Raw genomic sequence first — 20742 nt, 5'->3', positions numbered from 1 at the left:
TATCTCCATCTCCCTTCTCTCAGCCCCCGGCTCCGCCTGCACTTGCCTTTGGCGCCCAACCCTGACCCAAGCGGACGGCACCACCTGTCGCACCCGGGCGGGGGTGCGAGGAGCGGACCTGAATGTGTCCACTCGCTCGCTTCCCAGCGCTGGGCTGGGACGGGAGCGCAGTCTTGGGGTGTAAGTGAGCGGCACCCCCGCAACCTTCGCTGCCGTGCCCGTCTCGGCCCTGCCCCTGCCGCCCCTGCTCCACATCCCGAGTGGTCCGCTCCGAGGGGAGGCGGCCATTTTGTTTGTGTGTGGGCTGACGAGCGGGCTCGGGCTGCCGCGCCGCGAGGAGGCGGGGGAGGCTGCGGGGAGGGAGCCGGGAGGCCGAGCGCGGCGGGGGCAGCCGCCGCCGCCCCCATCCTCCGGAGACATGTACATCAAGCAGGTAAGGCGGCGGGCTCCGCGCGGCCCCCCCTGCCGGGGAGAGGGCCTGGCCTGGCCTGGCCTGGGGAGCCGGGGCCCAGGCCCTAGCAGGGGGGAGCGGCTCTGGGGTGAATGCCGGGCCCTGTTGTGGGGGCCTGGAGGGCTGTTGGCAGGGGAGAGCGCCTCCGGGCCCTCCCAGTGTCTTCTGCCGGCTGGGGCCCACCGGGTGCCGAAGCCCGCGTGGGTCGGTTCAGAGCTTGCTGCACGCCTGCTCGGCAGGGAGGTAGGGCTGGCGGGAAGAGGGGGGAATTGTACCCGGGCCCGGAGCTCAGCCCTTCCCCATAGCTCGATGTCACTAACGTCTGCGAAAAGAAGGAGAAGTGGGCGGGGCGGGCAGCCGCCAAGATGCCCCTTTGAAGGGATAAGGAGGATGCTAGGTGGCCCAGCTCTGGCCGACTGTGCCCCGTGCAGTGGGGAGACAAGGTGGGTGGGGTAATGGTATTCATTGCAGGGGTTCTCAACCTTTTTCTGAGGCCCACCCGAAATGTTATAAAAACGCCATGGCCCACCTGTGTCTATAAAAGCCAGGGCCGGTGTTAGGGGGTAGCAAGCAGGGCACTTGCCCGGGGCCCGCTACCATGGTGGGGGGGAGCGCTTTCATGAAGCTAAGTTGCTCAGGCTTTGGCTTCTGCCCCAGGTGGTGGGGCCCCAGCTGGTGGGGCCGCGGGCTTAAGCCATGAACAGTGGGGCTTTGACTTTCTTCCCTGGGCTCCAGTGAGTCTAATGCCGGCCTTGCTTAGAGCACCCCCTGAATCCTGCTCGCAGCCCCCCAGGAGCCCCGGACCACTGGTTGAGAACTGGTGATTTATTGGATCAACTTTTGTGGGTGAGAGAGACAAGCTTTTTAGGGCAGTTTAAAAGAAGGGCACAAAGCTAAGGGTGAAGAGGAGGCAGACATTGAGAAAAGAACATCAGATGTTAGTGGGAGCAAAATCATTCAGGCCCTTGAAAATAGAGATGTGTGAAGCCTCAGTGTGAGGCATACTGGTGACAAGTTCTGTTCTGAGCATGACAGTGATTGAAATTTTATGTGACTGGGCAAGAGCTAAAGAATATTTGTGCGTCTCCCATGGAGTCCGTGAAGTCTTGACTGGGGAATTATTCCAGATGGCAAGTAACTTGCTTAGTCTGTATGACGACCGTGAGTGTTTTCAGATTACTTTATAGATAAAGTAGCTGGATGTCTAGATTGGAGTTATTCTTCCAAAATATGATAGACTAAGATAAAAAGGTGGATTTTTACAAAATATACTAGCTAATAATTTTAACCATCTTTTAAAAAAACACAACCCTATTCTCATTGGGAACAAAGTATTGTTTGGAGGTAACAAACAATGTGTTACGTATTTGAGTGTTCACTGGTGTCATTCATTAAGGGTCTGGTGCTGGTTGGGGGATTTGTGGGCCAAGACTTCTCTAAGGACATTGAGAGGTGCTAGAATCATTGCTGATGTTTGTCAAGCTCTCCATTCAGGAGTGCAAAATAAACCCCCTTCTTTCAGAAAAAAAGTGTTTAGAGGCCTTCTCTCATTAAAACCATCTATTCAGACTGAAAAATTCTTAAATTGTTGCCGTCTCAGATTTGGGGGGGGGGGGGGGATTGTTTATTAGGCAAATCCAGCAAAACCTGGAGTCCTTAGTTCTAAAACCAAACTATCTGGGTTAATAAAATTCAAGAGTAAACATGCCAGTTTTTTAAACTTTTCCTTGTAGATCTAGTTTTCTAAACCTTTTATCATTTTGGTTGCTTCCCTCTGGACTCTCTCTCCAATTTCTCTGCATCTTTTCTAAAGTGTGGTACCCAGAACTGGACACACTACTCCAGCTGAGGTCTCACCAGTGTCGAGTAGAGCGGGTCTTACATACAACTCTTCTGTTAATACGCTCCAGAATATTAACCTTTTTTGCAGCTGCATCACATTAACTCATGTTCAATTTGTGATCCCCTGGAATCCACAGAGGCTTCACAGTAGTACTGCCACCTAGCCAGCTACTCCCCATTTTGTAATTAAGAAGGAAAAATCAGATGCACAAGTGTAATTCTTTGCAGTTTAATTCTAATCCTGTCTTGCAAAGTGCTTGCTAGCAATCCTTCTCGGGTTGGTGTCATTTGCAAATTTTATAAGCATACTCTCCAGTCCATTATTCAAGTCATTAATAAAAATATTGACTTCTGATGGATGCAGGACGGACCACTTTGGGACCCTACTAGATACACTCCCAGTTTGACAGCAAACCATTGATAACTACTCTTTGAGTGTGGTCTTTCAGTTACAGAATCATAGAACTGGAAGGGACCTTGAGAGGTCGTTTAGTCCAGTCCCCTGCACTTGTGGCAGGACTAATTATTGAGATCATTCCTGACCGGTGTTTGTCTAACCTGCTTTTAAAAATATCCAATGATGGAGATTCCACGACCTCCTTAGGCAATTTATTACAGTGCTTAACCACCCTGACAGTTAGGAAGTTTTTCCTAATGTCCAACCTAAACTGCCCTTGCTGTAATTTAAGCCTATTGCTTCTAGTCCTATCCTCAGAGGCTAAGAAAAACCATTTTTATTCCTCCTCCTTGTAATAACCTTTTACATACTTAAAAACTGTTATCATGTCCCCTCTCAGTCTTCTCTTTTCCAGACTAAACAAACCCGGTTTCTTCAATCTTCCCTCATAGGCCATCTTTTCTAGACCTTTAATCATTTTTGTTGCTCTTCTCTGGACTCTCTCCAATTTGGCCACATCCTTCCTGAAATGTGGTGCCCAGAACTAGACACAATACTCCAGTTGAGGCCTAACCAGAGCGGACAAATTACTTCTCATGTCTTGCTTACAACACTCCTGCTAATACATCCCAGAATGATGTTTGGTTTTTTTTTTTGAAACAGTGGTACACTGTTGACTCATATTTAGCTTGTGGTCCACTATGACCCCCAGACCCCTTTCCGCAGTACTCCTTCCTAGGCAGTCATTTCCCATTTTGTATGTGTGCAGCTGATTATTGCTTCCTAAGTGGAGTACTTTGCATTTGTCCTTATTGAATTTCATCCTACTTACTTCAGACCATTTCTCCAGTTTGTCCAGATCATTTTGAATTTTAATCCTGTCCTCCAAAGCACTTGAAATCCCTCCCAGCTTGGTATCATACGCAAAGTTTATAAGTGTACTCTGTATGCCATTATCTAAATCATTGGTGAAGATATTGAACAGAACTGGACCCAGAACTGATCCCTGCGAGACCCTGCTTGTGCCCTTCCAGCATGACTGTGAACCACTGATAACTACTCTCTGGGAAGGGTTTTCCAACCAGTTTTGCACCCACCTTTTAGTATCTCCATCTAGGTTGCATTTCCCTAGTTTTATGAGAGGGTCATGTGGGACAGTCTCAGAAGCTTTACTAAAATCCACCCCCCTTATAGTAATTTCATCAAGACCAGATTTCCCTAGGTTCCTTATGAGAATGTCCTATGGGGCTGTGTCAAAAAGCCTGATTGAAATCTAGTCCTTTTCCCCTATCCACTTGGCCAGGAACCCTGTAAAAGAATATTTCAGATCTATCCGTTACCTTTGCAACTGTTGTGGTGTTGATTCACTTGTTACCCTAGCACAGGGACATGTGATGTTTATTGGCTACATTTCTTTCTTTTTGAGATGGGCCAAAGAGTAGTTAGTACTGAGCTATTTCCCATCTTCCCTGAGGGATGTGTTGTGTGAGGGTTCCATTTTGTTACCTCTCCCCTTCCCATTTTGTATGTGGCTATTAATAAGGAGGTACTGGCTATGGTGTCTTAGTATTTTGGAGAATATTAGTTTGATATTTAAACTTCATTGACTGGGTCAGATGAGAAAGTGACTTACTCAGTGCTTAACAGTGATTGAAGCCTGAATGTCTGTATCTCTGTATGTTAATCCATAGAAGACTTTATACAGTGGGAGATGTAGCCAGAGGAATGGTCAAGATTGTGTCATTTTTCCTGAATGAAGGGTATACATGCTGTTTCTCAGGTTTTCAATTTAATGGTCTGGTATCACCAATTTTTCTGGATATCCAGATAACTAGCTGTAGTTGCCAGTAGTGATGTGTGGTGTTTGTGCTCTGCAGATGAAGAATACATTTCTTCTGTGAGAGGGCCAACTATCTGATTTCTTGTGAAGTTTTGGTCTTAACCTCTAAGCCCCTATATGTGTTGTGTCCTGTCTGCCTTAGGGATTGCTTCACTTTGTCTGATATCAGTGGAGTTGTAATCTGAAGTATCCAAGCTTACAGCACATGAGTTTAAACAAGAGTTGTTTTCCATGAAGAGTCCTTGATTCATAAACTCAGACTTACCCCTGCTGTTTGACAGAGGCTTTTAAAAAAAATAATTAAAGAATGAATTAGGCCATTCTCTTCCCTCCCCCATCTTCCCAATTCTTTGTCTTGTCTATTAAGCCTATAAGCTTTTGGGAGTAGGAGTGTCTTCTATTCTGTTTGTACAGTTCATAGCACAATGGGGTCTTTAGGTGCTACTGGAATACATGAGCTTTGCAGCATTTATTGTATTTTATCAGGATTTTTCAGGGTAGAATTTGAATGGGAGTTTTGTAGTAGAAGGAAAGATTGTTTTGGCATGTCAAGAGGATTTTTCTAGTCTTTTTAATCTCATGAATTTGTATGCGTTTTTGATGATTGTATGTATGGTGCCTAAGTCCCAGAATAGGTGCTTTTTATCAATTTTGAATAAATACGCAGGGATGCTGGGGTCAGAATACTGGAAAGGAAGATGCCGACAAAACTATTCTGCTTAGAAGCAGTTTTGCTTATATAATCTATTTCTTCTTTTCTTCAGTAGTGAGAATGTTAGTAGGAAAACAGTATTGGTGTTTAATAGCTCATCTGTTCCTACTAGGGTGACCAACTTTCTCATTTGTGAAAATCGGACACTGAGCACTGGAACCAGTCCCACCCCCCGTTCCTCTTCCCTCACCTTTAGTCGATGCTCTCTCCACTTCCCTCCCCCTGCCAGCTGAGCAGAGCTCTGGGGGTGGGGTGACTGGGGCAGGGCGGTGGAGGGAGAGCCATGCTACAGGGGTGGAGGGGTAACTGCGGCAGGGTGAGGGAGGGAGAGCCATGCTTGGGGCAGGACGCGGGAGCTTCCAGTACCTCTCTTCCAGAGCCGTTCCTGTGTGCTCCTCCAGGCTCCAGCAGCAGCTGCTGCTCTTCCCGCCCTCTGGCAGCAGAAGATGGTTACCGTGCTGACTGGACACTTATCAGGTTCCCTTTTCAACTGGACTTTCCGGTCGAAAATTGGACATCTGGCAGCCCTAGCTCCTACCCATAGTTATAATTACCTATTTGAGACACAATTACAATTTTCAATTGAGGGAATAAGCTAGAGGGAGGAAGATGAAAACAACACCAGCGCTGTTTCTCCTACTAGTATTCTCCCTAAAAACTAGGCTGGAGAAATGTAATTTTTTAAAAGTGGGCTCTATAGTTTTCCCTCATGTCCTCCTTTTTGTCTCTCACTTCACCCAGTCTTGTATTAGGCAGACATGGGGAGAGTTAAAGACATTAGGCTTACTGGGGAGAGTTAAAGGAGTCTCCTGATGGTGTCCCTAGCCTCTGTTTGCCAGAAGCTGAGAATGGGTTACAGGGGATGGATCACTTGATGATTACCTGTTCTGTTCATTCCCTCTGAAGCATTGGCCACTGTTGGAAGACAGGATACTGGGATAGATGGGCATTTGGTCTGACCCAGTGTGGCCGTTCTTATGTGCTTTTGTGATTGGAGGGGTTTGCTTGAGATAGACATATACTCCAAAAGCTAACTGAGTTTTTCTGGTATGCAGAGCCAGTTTTAAGATACAAATACCCTATGCACTATATTTTACTTTAGCTTACCAGACTGAAATCTCTACTACATACAAAGAAAAAAAATGTGGAACTGACAGAGTATCTGAATTTTGCAGTGTTGTTGTAGCTGTGTTGGTCCCAGGATATGAGAGAGACAAGGTGAATGAAGTAATGTCCTTCACCTGTAGAAATTGGTCCAAAAAATTTAAGCTTTTTAGCTACACAGAGCTTTTCTTCAGGTTTAGGAAGGGTATTCAGAGGGCTGGTCTACACTGCCGCTTAAGTTGATGCAAATTAAGTCGCTCAGGGGGGTGACAAAATCACCCCCTGAGCTACGTAGCTTACATCGACCTAATGCGTGTCTACACTGCGTTATGTTGGCAAGAGATGCTCTCCCGCCGACCTAGCTTCCGCCTCTCAGGGAGGCGGAGTACTGAAGTTGATGGGAGAGTGGTTTCCCATTGACTTATTGTGTCTTCACCAGACCCGCTAAATCGATACCGCTGCATCGATTGCAGCCGCGCTGTGGCCAGTGTAGACGAGCCCAGAGTGTCACAGCTAAATAGAAGATGGAACAGATTGTTTAGCATAAGTAGTTAACACGCAGTCTAAGGGACCATTCATGAAGAAAATCTGCCATCTATAGCCTGGCCCTGAGATACCACAGAATAATCTCCAAGGAGAAAGTCCGCGATACACCCTGTAACACAGGGGCGGGCAAACTTTTTGGCCTGAGGGCCACATTGGCCAATTTCAGAAATTGTATAGAGGGCTGGTTAGGGGAGGCTGTGCCAAGCTGTGCCTCCGCCCCCTGACGCCCCCTCCTCCCCCCAGGACTCCTGCCCCGTCTAACCACCCCTAGAGACCCTGCCCCGACTGCCCCATCCAACCGCCCCTCCTTCCTGACTGCCCCCCCCCCGGACTCCTACTCTCATTCAACCCCCCCATTCCCTGCCCTCCAACTGCTCCGACCCCATCCACATCCCCGCCCCCTGACTACCACCCCGAACTCCCCTGCCCTCTATCCACCCCCCCCCCCCCGGTTCCTGCCCCCTTACCATGCAACACAGAGCACTGGTGGCTGGCGGTGCTACAGCTGTGCTGCCCAGAGCGTTGTGCCGGTGTAGTGTAGTAAATTGCTCTCCGTAACTGCTACCAGTAGCATACTCCTACACGGAGCAGTTCAATATGATCTTTCAAGATCCATGGGTCCTACATATGCCTATCATTACCTGTGCACTAAATGTCCCAATAAAAAATGTGTGGGTGAAACCAGACAGTCAGTATGCACTTGAATGAACTCACACAGAAATATAAGACAAAAGCACTATGTCACCTGTGGGCAAACACTTTTCACAAAATGATCACTCCGTATCTGACCTCTCAGTCCTCATCCTCAAAGGAAACCTGCACAACATCTTCAAAAGATGAGCTTTGGAACTTAAATTAATAATTCTCTGGTAGATACTAAAAATCATGGGATTAATAACGACACTGGATTTATGGCTTATTACAATAATCTGTAACCTATTAACTCCCCTTTTTGTCCTATGGCTGCCGGGATGTTAACAGGCAACTTCTCCTTGAATGGTCCTTTAGAGTATATGTTAAATATTTATGTATAACAAGCTGAGTACCTTTCCCAGACCTGGAGAACCATTCTGTGCAGCGAAAGCTTGTCTCTTCACCAACAGGATTTGGTCCAATAAAAGATATTACTGCTCCCGCCTTGTGTCTCTAATAGATCTGAGAGATATTTCTGAATTTACCGATTTGTGTCTCACCTTCAGTTAATCCCTTTCCTGTAGTTTTTGTGCGTATGTACTAAGTGAGCTCATTGGGACAAAGACCTTTTTCTTCCTGGCTGGAAAATACTTGGACTATTAGCACTATGTAAATGCACATTTTCACAAAAAGGTTAACATAAATGGTAGAAAAGGAAGACTGATTTTATTCCATTTGAAACTGGCAGCCTTCTTAACACTGAGAGGTTTTGATCTTACTCACCAGTTTTAGCACTACACGCCAAAAAAGCTTACTGAGCATGTTTGTCTACTTCCTATATAGAAATACGTCTGTAGTCTATAATTTTTACATGCAGCCACTGCTCTGCTTAGAGCTTGCAAGTTGAACTCTTATGCTAAATATGCTAATTGGGGTATGAAATTAATTTAAAAAAAACATTCCTGTCCTGCTAGAACTGAGCCCTTTACTTTTTTTACTCTAATCTGTCATTGTAAGTACATCCTTTCATGTTGCTTTATGCTGTGACAGCAAGGTTGAGTTTATTTGAATATTTCCTTATTTATTATTCTTTGACCTAAATGTGTACAAGTGTACCTTCTGTGATAGAGAAAAGCTACTCATAAACTTACATTGGTTTTGTTTTGTTTTTTGAAATCTCACCCTTAATTTCTTAAAATGTACTTGGATCTGAACTGCAAGACCGGAAAGAAAAAATGACTAAATGTATTGTGATTTTTAAAAAAAATAGAAACCTATTCATTTGAGTTACAAACTTAAAATCTTGTACCTCTTTAAAAAAAACAAACCTAACTTAGTTTTCTTGATTTTTAAGATTATTTTATTTGTTTATCCATCAGGTGATCATTCAGGGATTTCGAAGCTACAGAGATCAAACAATTGTAGATCCTTTCAGTTCAAAACACAATGTCATTGGTAAGTTCTTATAAACATATTACAGTATGAACTATCATTACCTCATTTTTTATCAAGGGTCAAGTCAGTGGTCTTTATGATTTTTGAGAGCCCTTCAGATTTCAGAGGCAGTTGTGTACATATTAACTAAATTTGAAACTGTTCTCTCCAGTAATGTCAGATATGTATTACAGGAAGAATTATTATAATTTGCAGATAATTTAATTTTAATTTTGCCATAATGATTGTTCATTGGTTCTAATCTTGCAATAAGCTTCAGTATAGGATAGGTGGACCCCTCCACCTGTGCAGAGCTCCATTGAAGTCAGTGAGGCGCCACACAGACACAGAGGTTCACCTGCATGGAGCTTGTTGTAGGATCAGGGTTGTGGAATACTTGAACTGTGTCTCGTGAATTACATTCTGGATGTCTGGTAATACCTTCTAAGATTCAGCTTGATTAAAATACTTTGAGGGGTGTTACGTATTCTGCCACTTAAAAACTGACAGACTTGAAAGAAAAATGTCAAAAAATAAGTAGTAATATTGTGGTCAAATAATATTTGATGCTTCAAGTGTTAATATATACCAAAGTGCAAAATCTATCAGAAATGAGCTGTTGGTAATTTAATTGTATATTTAAAGGGCTAAGTGAATTCATTCGTGCACATTTAAAAAAATTTGTTAAATGACACTGTGCCTGCTTATGTCACATACATCTTGAGTCTCACCTCAATGAGAGTTTAAAAAAAAATCATCCAGACATTTGTTTTTAAAAGAAAAATGTTGTCTTACCATTATTTCTCTCTTAAAATGTCATATCAATGTGATAGGAATATTCACAGGTGTTGATTTGATTATAGGAAACTATTGTATATGTATTGGTGTAGACCTGTTGGCTTATACTAATAGTTTCAATGCTGGTTAAATATAATTAAAGCTGTACTCTTCTTGTCAGGTGCAAAGAAATGAATGCATCAGCAAGTTGAGGACTTAAATATTTGTATGTGTGGATCAGTCTCAAGATCTTGTAAAATATGAGGGATTGAAACTGAAGGATCTAAGAAATGGATCCAGGGTTAAAATTGATGTAACCTGGCCAAAAGTTAGTAGTAAAAATACAGAGAATGATTATTATAATAATCTGGATTGGTTTAATATCATAAATGTTTGGGGTATAAAATGCTCTATCATAGGTTTTGTAGATCACAGTAATGTCTCTGTTTTGGGGCAGGAGGGAACTGGGGCTAGGCGCCATTCTATCTTGTTCAGGTAATGACTCCCTGATCCATCCTGTAAAAGATGCTTTGATTCCTAGAAGGTTGTATTTTGTCTAGATCTACTAAAGTTGGATTCTTAAATTCATTGCTGAATTTTCATGTATTGCCATACCATTTAATTTATTTAAATTCATGAAAACTTCTGAATTTATACCTGTTACCTTTCATGTTTAGTGGGAAGAAATGGATCTGGGAAAAGTAACTTTTTCTATGGTATGTATTACTGTTGCTACATGTAACAACTAAATGATTGAAAAGCTGTAAACTTTTTTTCTTTCAGTTTTACATTATGCACTTATTTAATATTAAGTTTCCTTTGTGTATTTTTTTCACATTGCAAAAGAGGGGGGAAGGGGTGGGGAAGTCTTTAAAAATAAGAAGACAGGAAAATCAGGCAAGTGTAATACCAGCGACTTTTTTAAATACTTTTAATTGAGTAAATTCTAAGTTGTCTGTGTCATAAAAACAAACATCAGAGTATTTTAGGTGAGATCAGGTAGTTGTTCTGTGAGTCTTCGGCAGTTGTGATGCTTCCCCATTGTGCTTTATCATTTTTGACTGTAACTTGTGCGACGAGCAATATAGTGTAGATTGCTTACTATCACTTATGCTGTCTCAAGGCTACATCTACATGTGGCTTTTTGGGAAATATTTATCACCTTTTCTAACACCAGTGTTGCTTGACTGATAGCAGCTGTGGTGGTGGTGGAGGTAGTATATACAAAGCTCCAAGTGCCTCCTGCATTTTTAAGTACTGTGTATTCTAAACCTGCTCTGAGCAGGTCTACATGACATGGTGCAAATCCTGGTGACTGTTTACATTACTGTTATTTCAACAGTTCATTGATCTGGGGTTGGCAACAATGGAAAATTTTTCAGAGCAACATTTAGCATAGACAAGGCCAAATGACCAAGACCCAAGAACAGTTTATTTTAAAAAGTGAGACACTGATTTAATGCTTCTATGTTACTTTTAATATATGAACTAAAGAAGGATACAATTTGGTTATAAAGAAACATACTGAGTACTGCTCTTAAAAGAAAGAACAGACCTTTTGTACTACTACTCTTTTTTTTTTTAAATTACAGCAATTCAGTTTGTCCTCAGTGATGAGTTTAGTCATCTTCGCCCAGAGCAGAGACTGGCTTTGTTGCATGTAAGTGAAGATACTTTAAAACAAAACAAAATTATGTAATATGTGTTTTGTTGTTGTAAAGTAGGCAACTCACTGAAAAGCAAAGACTTAAAAACAGCTCTTGTTGAAAGTGTGTATAGCAGCTTTTCCTCACTGCCTCCTGGCAGAAGTTATTTTGCTATAAATTAACATAATTCTGCCTTTTTGTAACATGGCAAGGGAACCACTGATTTTCTAATTAAGTAGTACAAAATTCTCATATGCATTTCACTGTTTAGTAGGCAATTGCCTTTTCAGCTTATAGACCTAACTATTCCATAATACAGTCAGTCAAAAAAGTTGCAGTACTACAACTTACTGATATAATCAATATTTGATTTTTAAAAAATATTTGAAATTCCATATCTTCAACCTCATTAAATGTCTACAACGGTGCAGCAGAAAATTGGATATGATACTCTTTTGGCACATGGAAAAGGAGTACTTGTGGCACCTTAGAGACTAACCAATTTATTTGAGCATAAGCTTTCGTGAGCTATAGCTCACTTCATCGGATGCATACTGTGGAAAGTGTAGAAGATCTTTTTATACACACAAAGCATGAAAAAATACCTCCCCCCACCCCACTCTCCTGCTGGTAATAGCTTATCTAAAGTGACCACTCTCCTTACAATGTGTATGATAATCAAGGCGGGCCATTTCCAGCACAAATCCAGGGTTTAACAAGAACGTCTTGGGGGGGTGGGTAGGAAAAAACAAGGGGAAATAGGCTACCTTGCATAATGACTTAGCCACTCCCAGTCTCTATTGAAGCCTAAGTTAATTGTATCCAATTTGCAAATGAATTCCAATTCAGCAGTTTCTCGCTGGAGTCTGGATTTGAAGTTTTTTTGTTGTAATATCGCAACTGTCATGTCTGTAATCGCGTGACCAGAGAGATTGAAGTGTTCTCTGACTGGTTTATGAATGTTATAATTCTTGACATCTGATTTGTGTTCATTTATTCTTTTACATAGAGACTGTCCAGTTTGACTAATGTACATGGCAGAGGGGCATTGCTGGCACATGATGGCATATATCACATTGGTGGATGTGCAGGTGAACGAGCCTCTGATAGTGTGGCTGATGTTATTAGGCCCTGTGATGGTGTCCCCTGAATAGATATGTGGGCACAGTTGGCAACAGGCTTTGTTGCAAGGATAGGTTCCTGGGTTAGTGGTTCTGTTGTGTGGTACGTGGTTGCTGGTGAGTATTTGCTTCAGGTTGGGGGGCTGTCTGTAGGCAAGGACTGGCCTGTCTCCCAAGATTTGTGAGAGTGTTGGGTCATGCTTCAGGATAGGTTGTAGATCCTTGATGATGCGTTGGAGGGGTTTTAGTTGGGGGCTGAAGGTGACGGCTAGTGGCGTTCTGTTATTTTCTTTGTTAGGCCTGTCCTGTAGTAGGTGACTTTTGGGAACTCTTCTGGCTCTATCAGTCTGTTTCTTCGCTTCCGCAGGTGGGTATTGTAGTTGTAAGAATGCTTGATAGAGATCTTGTAGGTGTTTGCTCCAACCCCTCAGACAGAGACAAATGCGGTTGTATCGCAGAGCTTGGCTGTAGACGATGGATCGTGTGGTGTGTTCAGGGTGAAAGCTGGAGGCATGTAGGTAGGAATAGCGGTCAGTAGGTTTCCAGTATAGGGTGGTGTTTATGTGACCATTGTTTATTAGCACTGTAGTGTCCAGGAAGTGGATCTCTTGTGTGGACTGGACCAGGCTGAGGTTGATGGTGGGATGGAAATTGTTGAAATCATGGTGGAATTCCTCAAGGGCTTCTTTTCCATGGGTCCAGATGATGAAGATGTCATCAATATAGCGCAAGTAGAGTAGGGGCGTTAGGGGACGACAGCTGAGGAAGCGTTGTTCTCAGTCAGCCATAAAAATGTTGGCATACTGTGGGGCCATGTGGGTACCCATATCAGTGCCGCTGATCTGAAGGTATACATTGTCCCCAAATGTAAAATAGTTATGGGTAAGCTAGCCGTCACCTTCAGCCCCCAACTAAAACCCCTCCAGTGCATTATTAAGGATCTATCCTATCAACCTATCCTGAAGGATGACCCAACACTCTCACAAATCTTGGGAGATAGGCCAGTCCTTACCTACAGACAGCCGCCCAACCTGAAGCAAATACTCACCAGCAACCACATACCACACAACAGAACCACTAACCCAGGAACCTATCCTTGCAACAAAGCCCGTTGCCAACTGTGCCCACATATCTATTCAGGGGACACCATCACAGGGCCTAATAACATCAGCCACACTATCAGCGGCTCGTTCACCTGCACATCCACCAATGTGATATATGCCATCATGTGCCAGCAATGCCCCTCTGCCATGTACATTGGTCAAACTGGCAGTCTCTGCGTAAAAGAATAAATGGACACAAATCAGACGTCAAGAATTATAACATTCATAAACCAGTCGGAGAACACTTCAATCTCTCTGGTCACGCGATTACAGACATGACAGTTGCGATATTACAACAAAAAAACTTCAAATCCAGACTCCAGCGAGAAACTGTTGAATTGGAATTCATTCGCAAATTGGATACAATTAACTTAGGTTACCTTGCATAATGACTTAGCCACTCCCAGTCTCTATTCAAGCCTATTTCCCCTTGTTCCCGCGCCCCCCCCCCCCCCGACGTTCTTGTTAAACCCTGGATTTGTGCTGGAAATGGCCCGCCTTGATTATCATACACATTGTAAGGAGAGTGGTCACTTTAGGTAAGCTATTACCAGCAGGAGAGTGGGGTGGGGAGAGGTATTTTTTCATGCTTTGTGTGTATAAAAAGATCTTCTACACTTTCCACAGTATCCATCCGATGAAGTGAGCTGTAGCTCACGAAAGCTTATGCTCAAATAAATTGGTTAGTCTCTAAGGTGCCACAAGTACTCCTTTTCTTTTTGCGAATACAGACTAACACGGCTGTTACTCTGAAACCTGTCATTTTGGCACATGATTATTATACATATTACATAATTTCTGCACTATAGACAGAGGGCAAAATGTCCATATGACCTTTTGAGCTGTATACATTTCAAGTTTATTTTCAGAAATGTAAGTTTGAAAATTGTCAGATAAGTAATGTGTATATAAATTACTTCGGAGTCTTTGAGAAATCAAGAAAAATATACATTTTAAAATCAATTTAAAGAGGGAGTAATCTAACCAAAATAAATATCTTTTTTTTTTCTTTAGGAAGGCACAGGTCCTCGTGTTATTTCAGCATTTGTGGAAATTATTTTTGACAACTCAGACAACAGGTTACCAGTAAGTTTAAAAACTTTTCTAGAAAACACATCTTCTCATTAGACTGCAGCCTTAGTTATTCAAATCTTCGTTAAAGTAATTACCTTTTGGTTCACTCTTAGTGGAAAATACTGTAAATACTGTGGATTAATCATAAATGACTATCACAGGCAGTTGAGTTTGTGCTTTTTCTTTTTCTTAAGATTGATAAAGAGGAAGTTTCACTTCGCAGAGTTATTGGAGCCAAAAAGGACCAGTATTTCTTAGACAAGAAAATGGTGACGTAGGTACTACTTTTCCTCCCCCAAAATGAACTGAATACATAATATTGTGAAGTTTGGTGGAATCATTCAGCATGTGTATTTATTCCTACCTTTAGATTGAATTAATTTATAACATATGAGTTCCTTTGTCAGCAATATTTAATACTAATAGAGTCTGCTAATAAAACTTTATTTTTAGTCCTTATATAATATCTGAACTGTGTGAGTGGGCTGAATTTGATACCCACTTAATTTCATAAAAGAAAACTTCTGTGTATTTCCAAAAGTCACCATTCTTTTTAAAAAAAACTAAATTGACATTTATTTTGAAATTTAAATATTTACCATTTGTACAGTTTGAACATGAAGATGCCATTTCCTGCATGACAAGTTAGGGGTCTGATTCTATAAATACTTCTTCAAGAGTAATTCTTACCATTAGGCCTGTTCAGTGGGGTTAGGCCTAGTAGGAAGTTCACTATTCCTGCTAGTGCTTGTATGTTGAGGCCGAAGGACAGGAAGAGAAGAACTCCACTAGATTCAATGGAAGGAACAATACTTTTCTATTTTTAAATTGGAATCTGTTTTGAAATAACTTTTTTTATATGCCAAGTTTTTTTTTCCTTTAACTAATTTTTTTATTCCTAGGCACATGGCATTCAGTAGTTTTAAGACTACATATAACTAGCATACCTCAAACTTCCACAAAGTAGTTCCATCTTCTTTCCATTCCCATCTCCTCAAAGGCAAGGTTTTCTGCTTTAGCACCAAACTGCACTTACTTCTGTTCCACACAACTATCTTGTGAAGTTAGTGGAATTGTACAGGTTGTTGTAAATAGCACAGAATTTCATTCCCAGTCCTCTGATCCCAACCACTTATGCACTTGAAGCCTTCTCTTATCCTCCTTTGTCACCAGGAATGTACAGCTGCCGAGAGAGAGGCATATTTGGTATGATTGGTGGCGATGTGGAGCACCTTGTCTGGTGTTTCCAATTGTGCTCTCAAACTCCTGTACATGATCTGTGTATGAAGAAAATAGTTATTGAAAAAACAAACCTTTATACAGTGATAAAAGTATTTCAAAACACACTCCAACTTGCATGCAAACAGCAATACTCCTCCCCCTCCTCCTATTGAATCCAGTAGAGAGATTTTATGGGAGTGCATATGTGTATATGCACATTTTTTTTTTTCATGAAACTTTATTTACTCATGGAAGGTTAGATGATAAATCACTTGAGTTTTTTCATTTATCTGAATTCAGCTTCCCCCGCATTGGTGTTAGAGATTGAAGGCTGTCAAGTTTAAGGGCCATTCTTATCACCTGTAAACTTGAAAAGTTTCTCTGAAACTTTTTTTACACTTAAAGATGAATTTGAATGCTCATGAAAATGAGGATTAATATTACTAGCTTGAGGCAGTCATAGCATGGGCACTGTGTATTCTTTCTAAACTTGCTTTACCAGTAGTCCTCAGTTCTCACCAACTATTCCAGGCATCTCTTTCTCATGACTGGACACTTCGAATCTTGCTACATTAATGGGGCAAGGGATTATGTGAATAAGTACAGTCTAGAAAAGACTTGACTTTACCAAAATTTGAATCTTAGCCTTCAGAGTCGAAAGATTAGTGAGTTAAACCACAGTAATGCATTAGCAATACAAATCCTTTTTAAAATTTGGCTCACAGAAAAGAAAATATAGTATCTTGTTTCTCTTGTTTAAGTTTTATTGTTCAGGCACGAAGACAAAGTTGGCCAACAGAGCCAGAGATAAGTATATTTTTATTCTTAGTACCTCTTCATGTTTAAATTGCCCGGTAAAACTGGTAGATTCCTCTTCACCAAAATTGAACGAAACTAATTGTAAAATTCTAATATGAGCTATCTTGACATATGACACTTTATTTTAAAATACCTATGTTAAACTAAACTATGGCTTTACAATTTTTCTGACAACTCAGCTCTTCTCAGTATGGCTAATACTTGCTGATGTCTCCACTCGTCCAAATGGTCATACTACTTTATCACTTCCTTTCGGTGTTTTAGGAGTCATCAGCTGACCTAACTAATTATTGGATAGTGTTAATGTTGTTGCATTAATTATATAATCCTCAGCAACTTGCTTTTAATAACTGAAAATGAGAAGAAAAGAAGCAAAATCTTATGCTAAATTCCAAATTATTTGTGGCATCAGTTTCTCAGTTACCTGTACTAGTCTGTTGGTGGTGTGGGGTACCTTTCTTGGTTGTAATCTCTTCCCAGCCCCATATGTCTTGCTTAGTTTCTTTCTGCTTTTATTTTCTCATTGATTGTTTATCAGTTTAGGTTTTAGTACATGATTAGACATGATCATATACAGAAACTTATTTGAAGAGATACCGTAATGGGGAGAGTGCACCACGTGCAATTTTCATATATGTAGGTTTAGTACTGTTTTGCTGAATTTGTTGAGTGGTCATGTTTGTCATATGTAGTTTTTTAAAAATATACTTACTATTTGAGAAATTATTTACAGGAAAAATGATGTGATGAACCTTCTTGAAAGTGCTGGGTTTTCTCGCAGTAATCCCTACTATATTGTCAAACAAGGAAAGGTAAGATTGGTTATCACAAAGCAAAATTAAATCACTCATTTATAAAGAAAGTTCAGACTTTTTGGAGGACTATAATTTAACTTAATTATTGCAAATGAATAATCAGGCTTTCTTTTTACTTTTAAACAATGTAGAAATGACTAATTCTTCCTGTGCATTCTTATTTTGAAAATGATTCCTCAAGGTACGGCTCCTTTATATAGAAATAAAGTAGTTGTAATTATAAAGAAAAGTAATTGTGTTCCTCCATCATTCTGATTAGAAGCCCCTATTTTATAAGTGTTCCCACATATAATGTTGCTGTAATCTACCAGCTTTATTTAAGTACAGAGAAAACTGAATCATAACAGGCGTATCAGTGTAGCTTTCGAAATCCTTGACTTCCAAGAAGAACCCTGAAAATAATTAGAACCATTTTTTGTTTGTATTTCTATGTTATATTTTCCAGTTCAGAACGTTTTACAGAATTGTCAGTATTGAACTTGTTTGACTTTCACTGTGGGGCAAGACCCGTTTAATATCATGTCTAACGGCTGAATCTGCCAATTGTCTATATTCATGAATTTGACTTCGCAATCCTAAACATAGTTCTCTTGACCAATTACTGAAAAACTCATTTTATCTGCAAGTACTTGACTGACCAGAAAAACTGAAAAAATAAGAGCAATATTAATAATTCCCATTTAGCAACACAGGATATGTTTTTGCTATGCACTGAATTTGCCAAATTGAGGAACAAATAAAAAACTTGAGTTAGAAAGTAACTCTGTGCTAGTGCAGGAGTCAGCCAACGTGGATCCTATCACCGGTTAAAAGTCGAAGTAGATAGACTAGTCTTCATGCTCTGCATAAATTGAAAACCTTTATCTACAAGCATACCATAAAGATGGAACAACTAAAATTCTTATGAAGAATGGTAAAGTTCTAGAGAAGAATAGTGAACCTGGCATGGTATTAATTATTTAAAGCCCATACACCATTTCAGTAATGTTAGAGCGCCAGGTGCTGGTGGTGTGAAGGACGACAGCAGTGTGAGCTGGTGGTTGTGTTTTTTTATTTTTGACATGATGTGTTGAAGTACATGGCCTTATGGAGATAGGGAAAGTAAGAGGTAGTCTTGCTGCAGCAGAATATTAATGCGCATAGTTAAGTTTCTATGAAAATCCGTTAAGCTGATGTATTTTCTCCCTTTGAAGTCCAAGAAATACTGACTGATGCTGCTAGCATTTGAAAATTAATAAAAATGAATTACAAGCAGATTCATAAAAGTATACAACTTCCTGTCTCTTAAAAAGTAATTCATGTGTCAAAAGGGGGAAAGTAGGGTAAATGAGAATTTTTAATCTTCCTGAAAAAACCCAGTCCTGAAGAATTGTATCCTTAAGCAAGTATATATCAGAAATTGGGCAGGGTGGGTTTTCAGCTGAATGTTTCATACTAGCTTGATTTTAAGCATATGATACCTGACTGAAAAGAGTTATCAGGTCTGTTGGTAAACTAAATGAGAATTAATGAAGTTCTGCTGTAATTAAACAATTATAAGAGACATGCGCCATATTAGATCTCTTATGGGATGTTGATCATTATTACTATATAAGGAACATGATGTTCAAAATGTAATCTTGTAACTTTGTTTTCTTGAATTCTTAGATCAACCAGATGGCAACAGCTCCTGACTCTCAGAGACTGAAGTTGTTAAGAGAAGTAGCTGGTACTAGAGTGTATGATGAGCGTAAAGAAGAAAGTATTTCCTTAATGAAAGAAACGGGTAAAAATAGTTATCTTTATCCCCTGTGTTTCTTTTATATAAGGAATGTCCTAGTTCATGCTAGCATCGTTCCACTAATTTCAGGGTTTATAACTTGCTTGTTAAAATTAATTCTTTAGTTTTATTTGTAAATGTTTGATAAATTTAATATTTTAATTTTTTTCTTTCACTCCAAAGATTCCAAAGGGCTTTACAAACTCTATAGAACATCTGCACATGTAACCTACTGCTAGGTTGCAGGTGGCAGTTAACCAGTACACAGAATGCTGCACCAAAACAGTGGGAGGGGAAATATTTATCCACTGGCACTGCTAAAATAAACAACGTTTAAAAAAAGCTTGGGTTATGATGCTTACAAACTTAAAAAAGCCAGAAAATTCAGAGTTAGGGCTAGAGTATCATATATTCAGCTATGAAATTTGCTACCGGGTTGTGTTCCAGAGTCAATTTTCACTTCCTAAAAGTTACATTTCTAGCCCTTATTTGTGGACATAACTTGTACATGCAAACTGGCATTGATGTCTTCCTGAGGAATCCTGAAACAATACCTCTAAATTTTGTGAACTTCCCCGTTCATTTCAGTCAGGCACCTATGGACTCCACAAATGCAGAATTTGACACTTTTTCCCAAGATGCCACAGAAATAAAAAAAAATTTTTTTTACAATGGAATTCACTCTTGCTATAAACAGACTTCCAGTGTTTGGTTCTTCTTTCCATAGCTCAGTGGCTCTCAAACTTTTTTTACTGGTGACTGCTTTAACGTAGCAAGCCTCTGAGTGCGACCCCCCGCCCCTTATAAATTTAAAAACACTTTTTCATATATTTAACACCATTATAAATGCTGAAGGCAAAGCGGGATTTGGGGTGGAGGTTGACAGCTCGGAACCCCCCCCACGTAATTACCTCGTGACCCCCTGAGGGGTCCCGACCCCCAGTTTGAGAATCCCTGTCCTAGCTGGTCCTGGCTGCAGCTGTCACTTATTCTCTAGCTTTCCCCATGAGTGGGAGGTAATTGGATTACTGTATGTTCTCCCTGCACTGTTCCATGGAGCCAGAATTGGAGCCTAATTTGCACTTAAGGAGTGGGGGAGCTAGAAGTGCAGGCTGGCATGTTGGACTGTCTGAAAAGCACAACAGCAGCAGCTGAGGCCCAGGAGCCAAATCTATGAAAATGGCTTCTAGCTGACCCCTTCACTGGTATACATGCAGCGGGGGGATTCTGAGTTTTTGGCTGCCTGGACCATATCAGAGTATTCAAGGCCTGGGAACTGGAGCTAGGTTGCCTGATGAGCATTGTGCAAAAAAAAAATCCTCGGAAATGATTGACTGCTTTTACAGCAATGGATGACTTCAGCTAAGAGCCATAGTTGTGTGCATTTGTGGTGGGGAGTGGTGAGAGAATAGATCAATGTTGCAGCTGGATTTAGCTGTGGTTGTCAT

At 41.0% G+C, this 20742-nt stretch overlaps 1 protein-coding gene across 3 annotated transcripts in view; it reads left to right on the top strand.

Moving 5' to 3' along the window:
* The first annotated feature begins 297 nt into the window (after nucleotides 1-297).
* The window catches only part of SMC3 (structural maintenance of chromosomes 3), a 53019-nt gene continuing 32574 nt past the window's right edge, over nucleotides 298-20742 (top strand). The window contains exons 1-8 of one of the 3 annotated variants that reach the window (XM_073354389.1): nucleotides 298-433; nucleotides 8905-8980; nucleotides 10414-10452; nucleotides 11329-11396; nucleotides 14621-14692; nucleotides 14875-14954; nucleotides 17454-17532; nucleotides 19183-19300. In XM_073354389.1, coding sequence (XP_073210490.1) covers nucleotides 419-433; nucleotides 8905-8980; nucleotides 10414-10452; nucleotides 11329-11396; nucleotides 14621-14692; nucleotides 14875-14954; nucleotides 17454-17532; nucleotides 19183-19300 — 547 coding nt within the window. In that variant the 5' untranslated portion in view covers nucleotides 298-418. Of the gene's footprint in view, nucleotides 434-8898; nucleotides 8981-10413; nucleotides 10453-11328; nucleotides 11397-14620; nucleotides 14693-14874; nucleotides 14959-17453; nucleotides 17533-19182; nucleotides 19301-20742 lie in introns of those variants that run through there. The other 2 variants (XM_073354390.1, XM_073354391.1) reach the window with 2 other exon arrangements.

The sequence above is a fragment of the Lepidochelys kempii genome, chromosome 7 (genome assembly GCF_965140265.1).
Source record: "Lepidochelys kempii isolate rLepKem1 chromosome 7, rLepKem1.hap2, whole genome shotgun sequence".
NCBI classification, from domain to species: Eukaryota; Metazoa; Chordata; order Testudines; family Cheloniidae; genus Lepidochelys; species Lepidochelys kempii.
The sequence above is the reverse complement of the archived record's forward strand: the minus strand, read 5'-3'. Positions and strand labels throughout refer to the sequence as shown.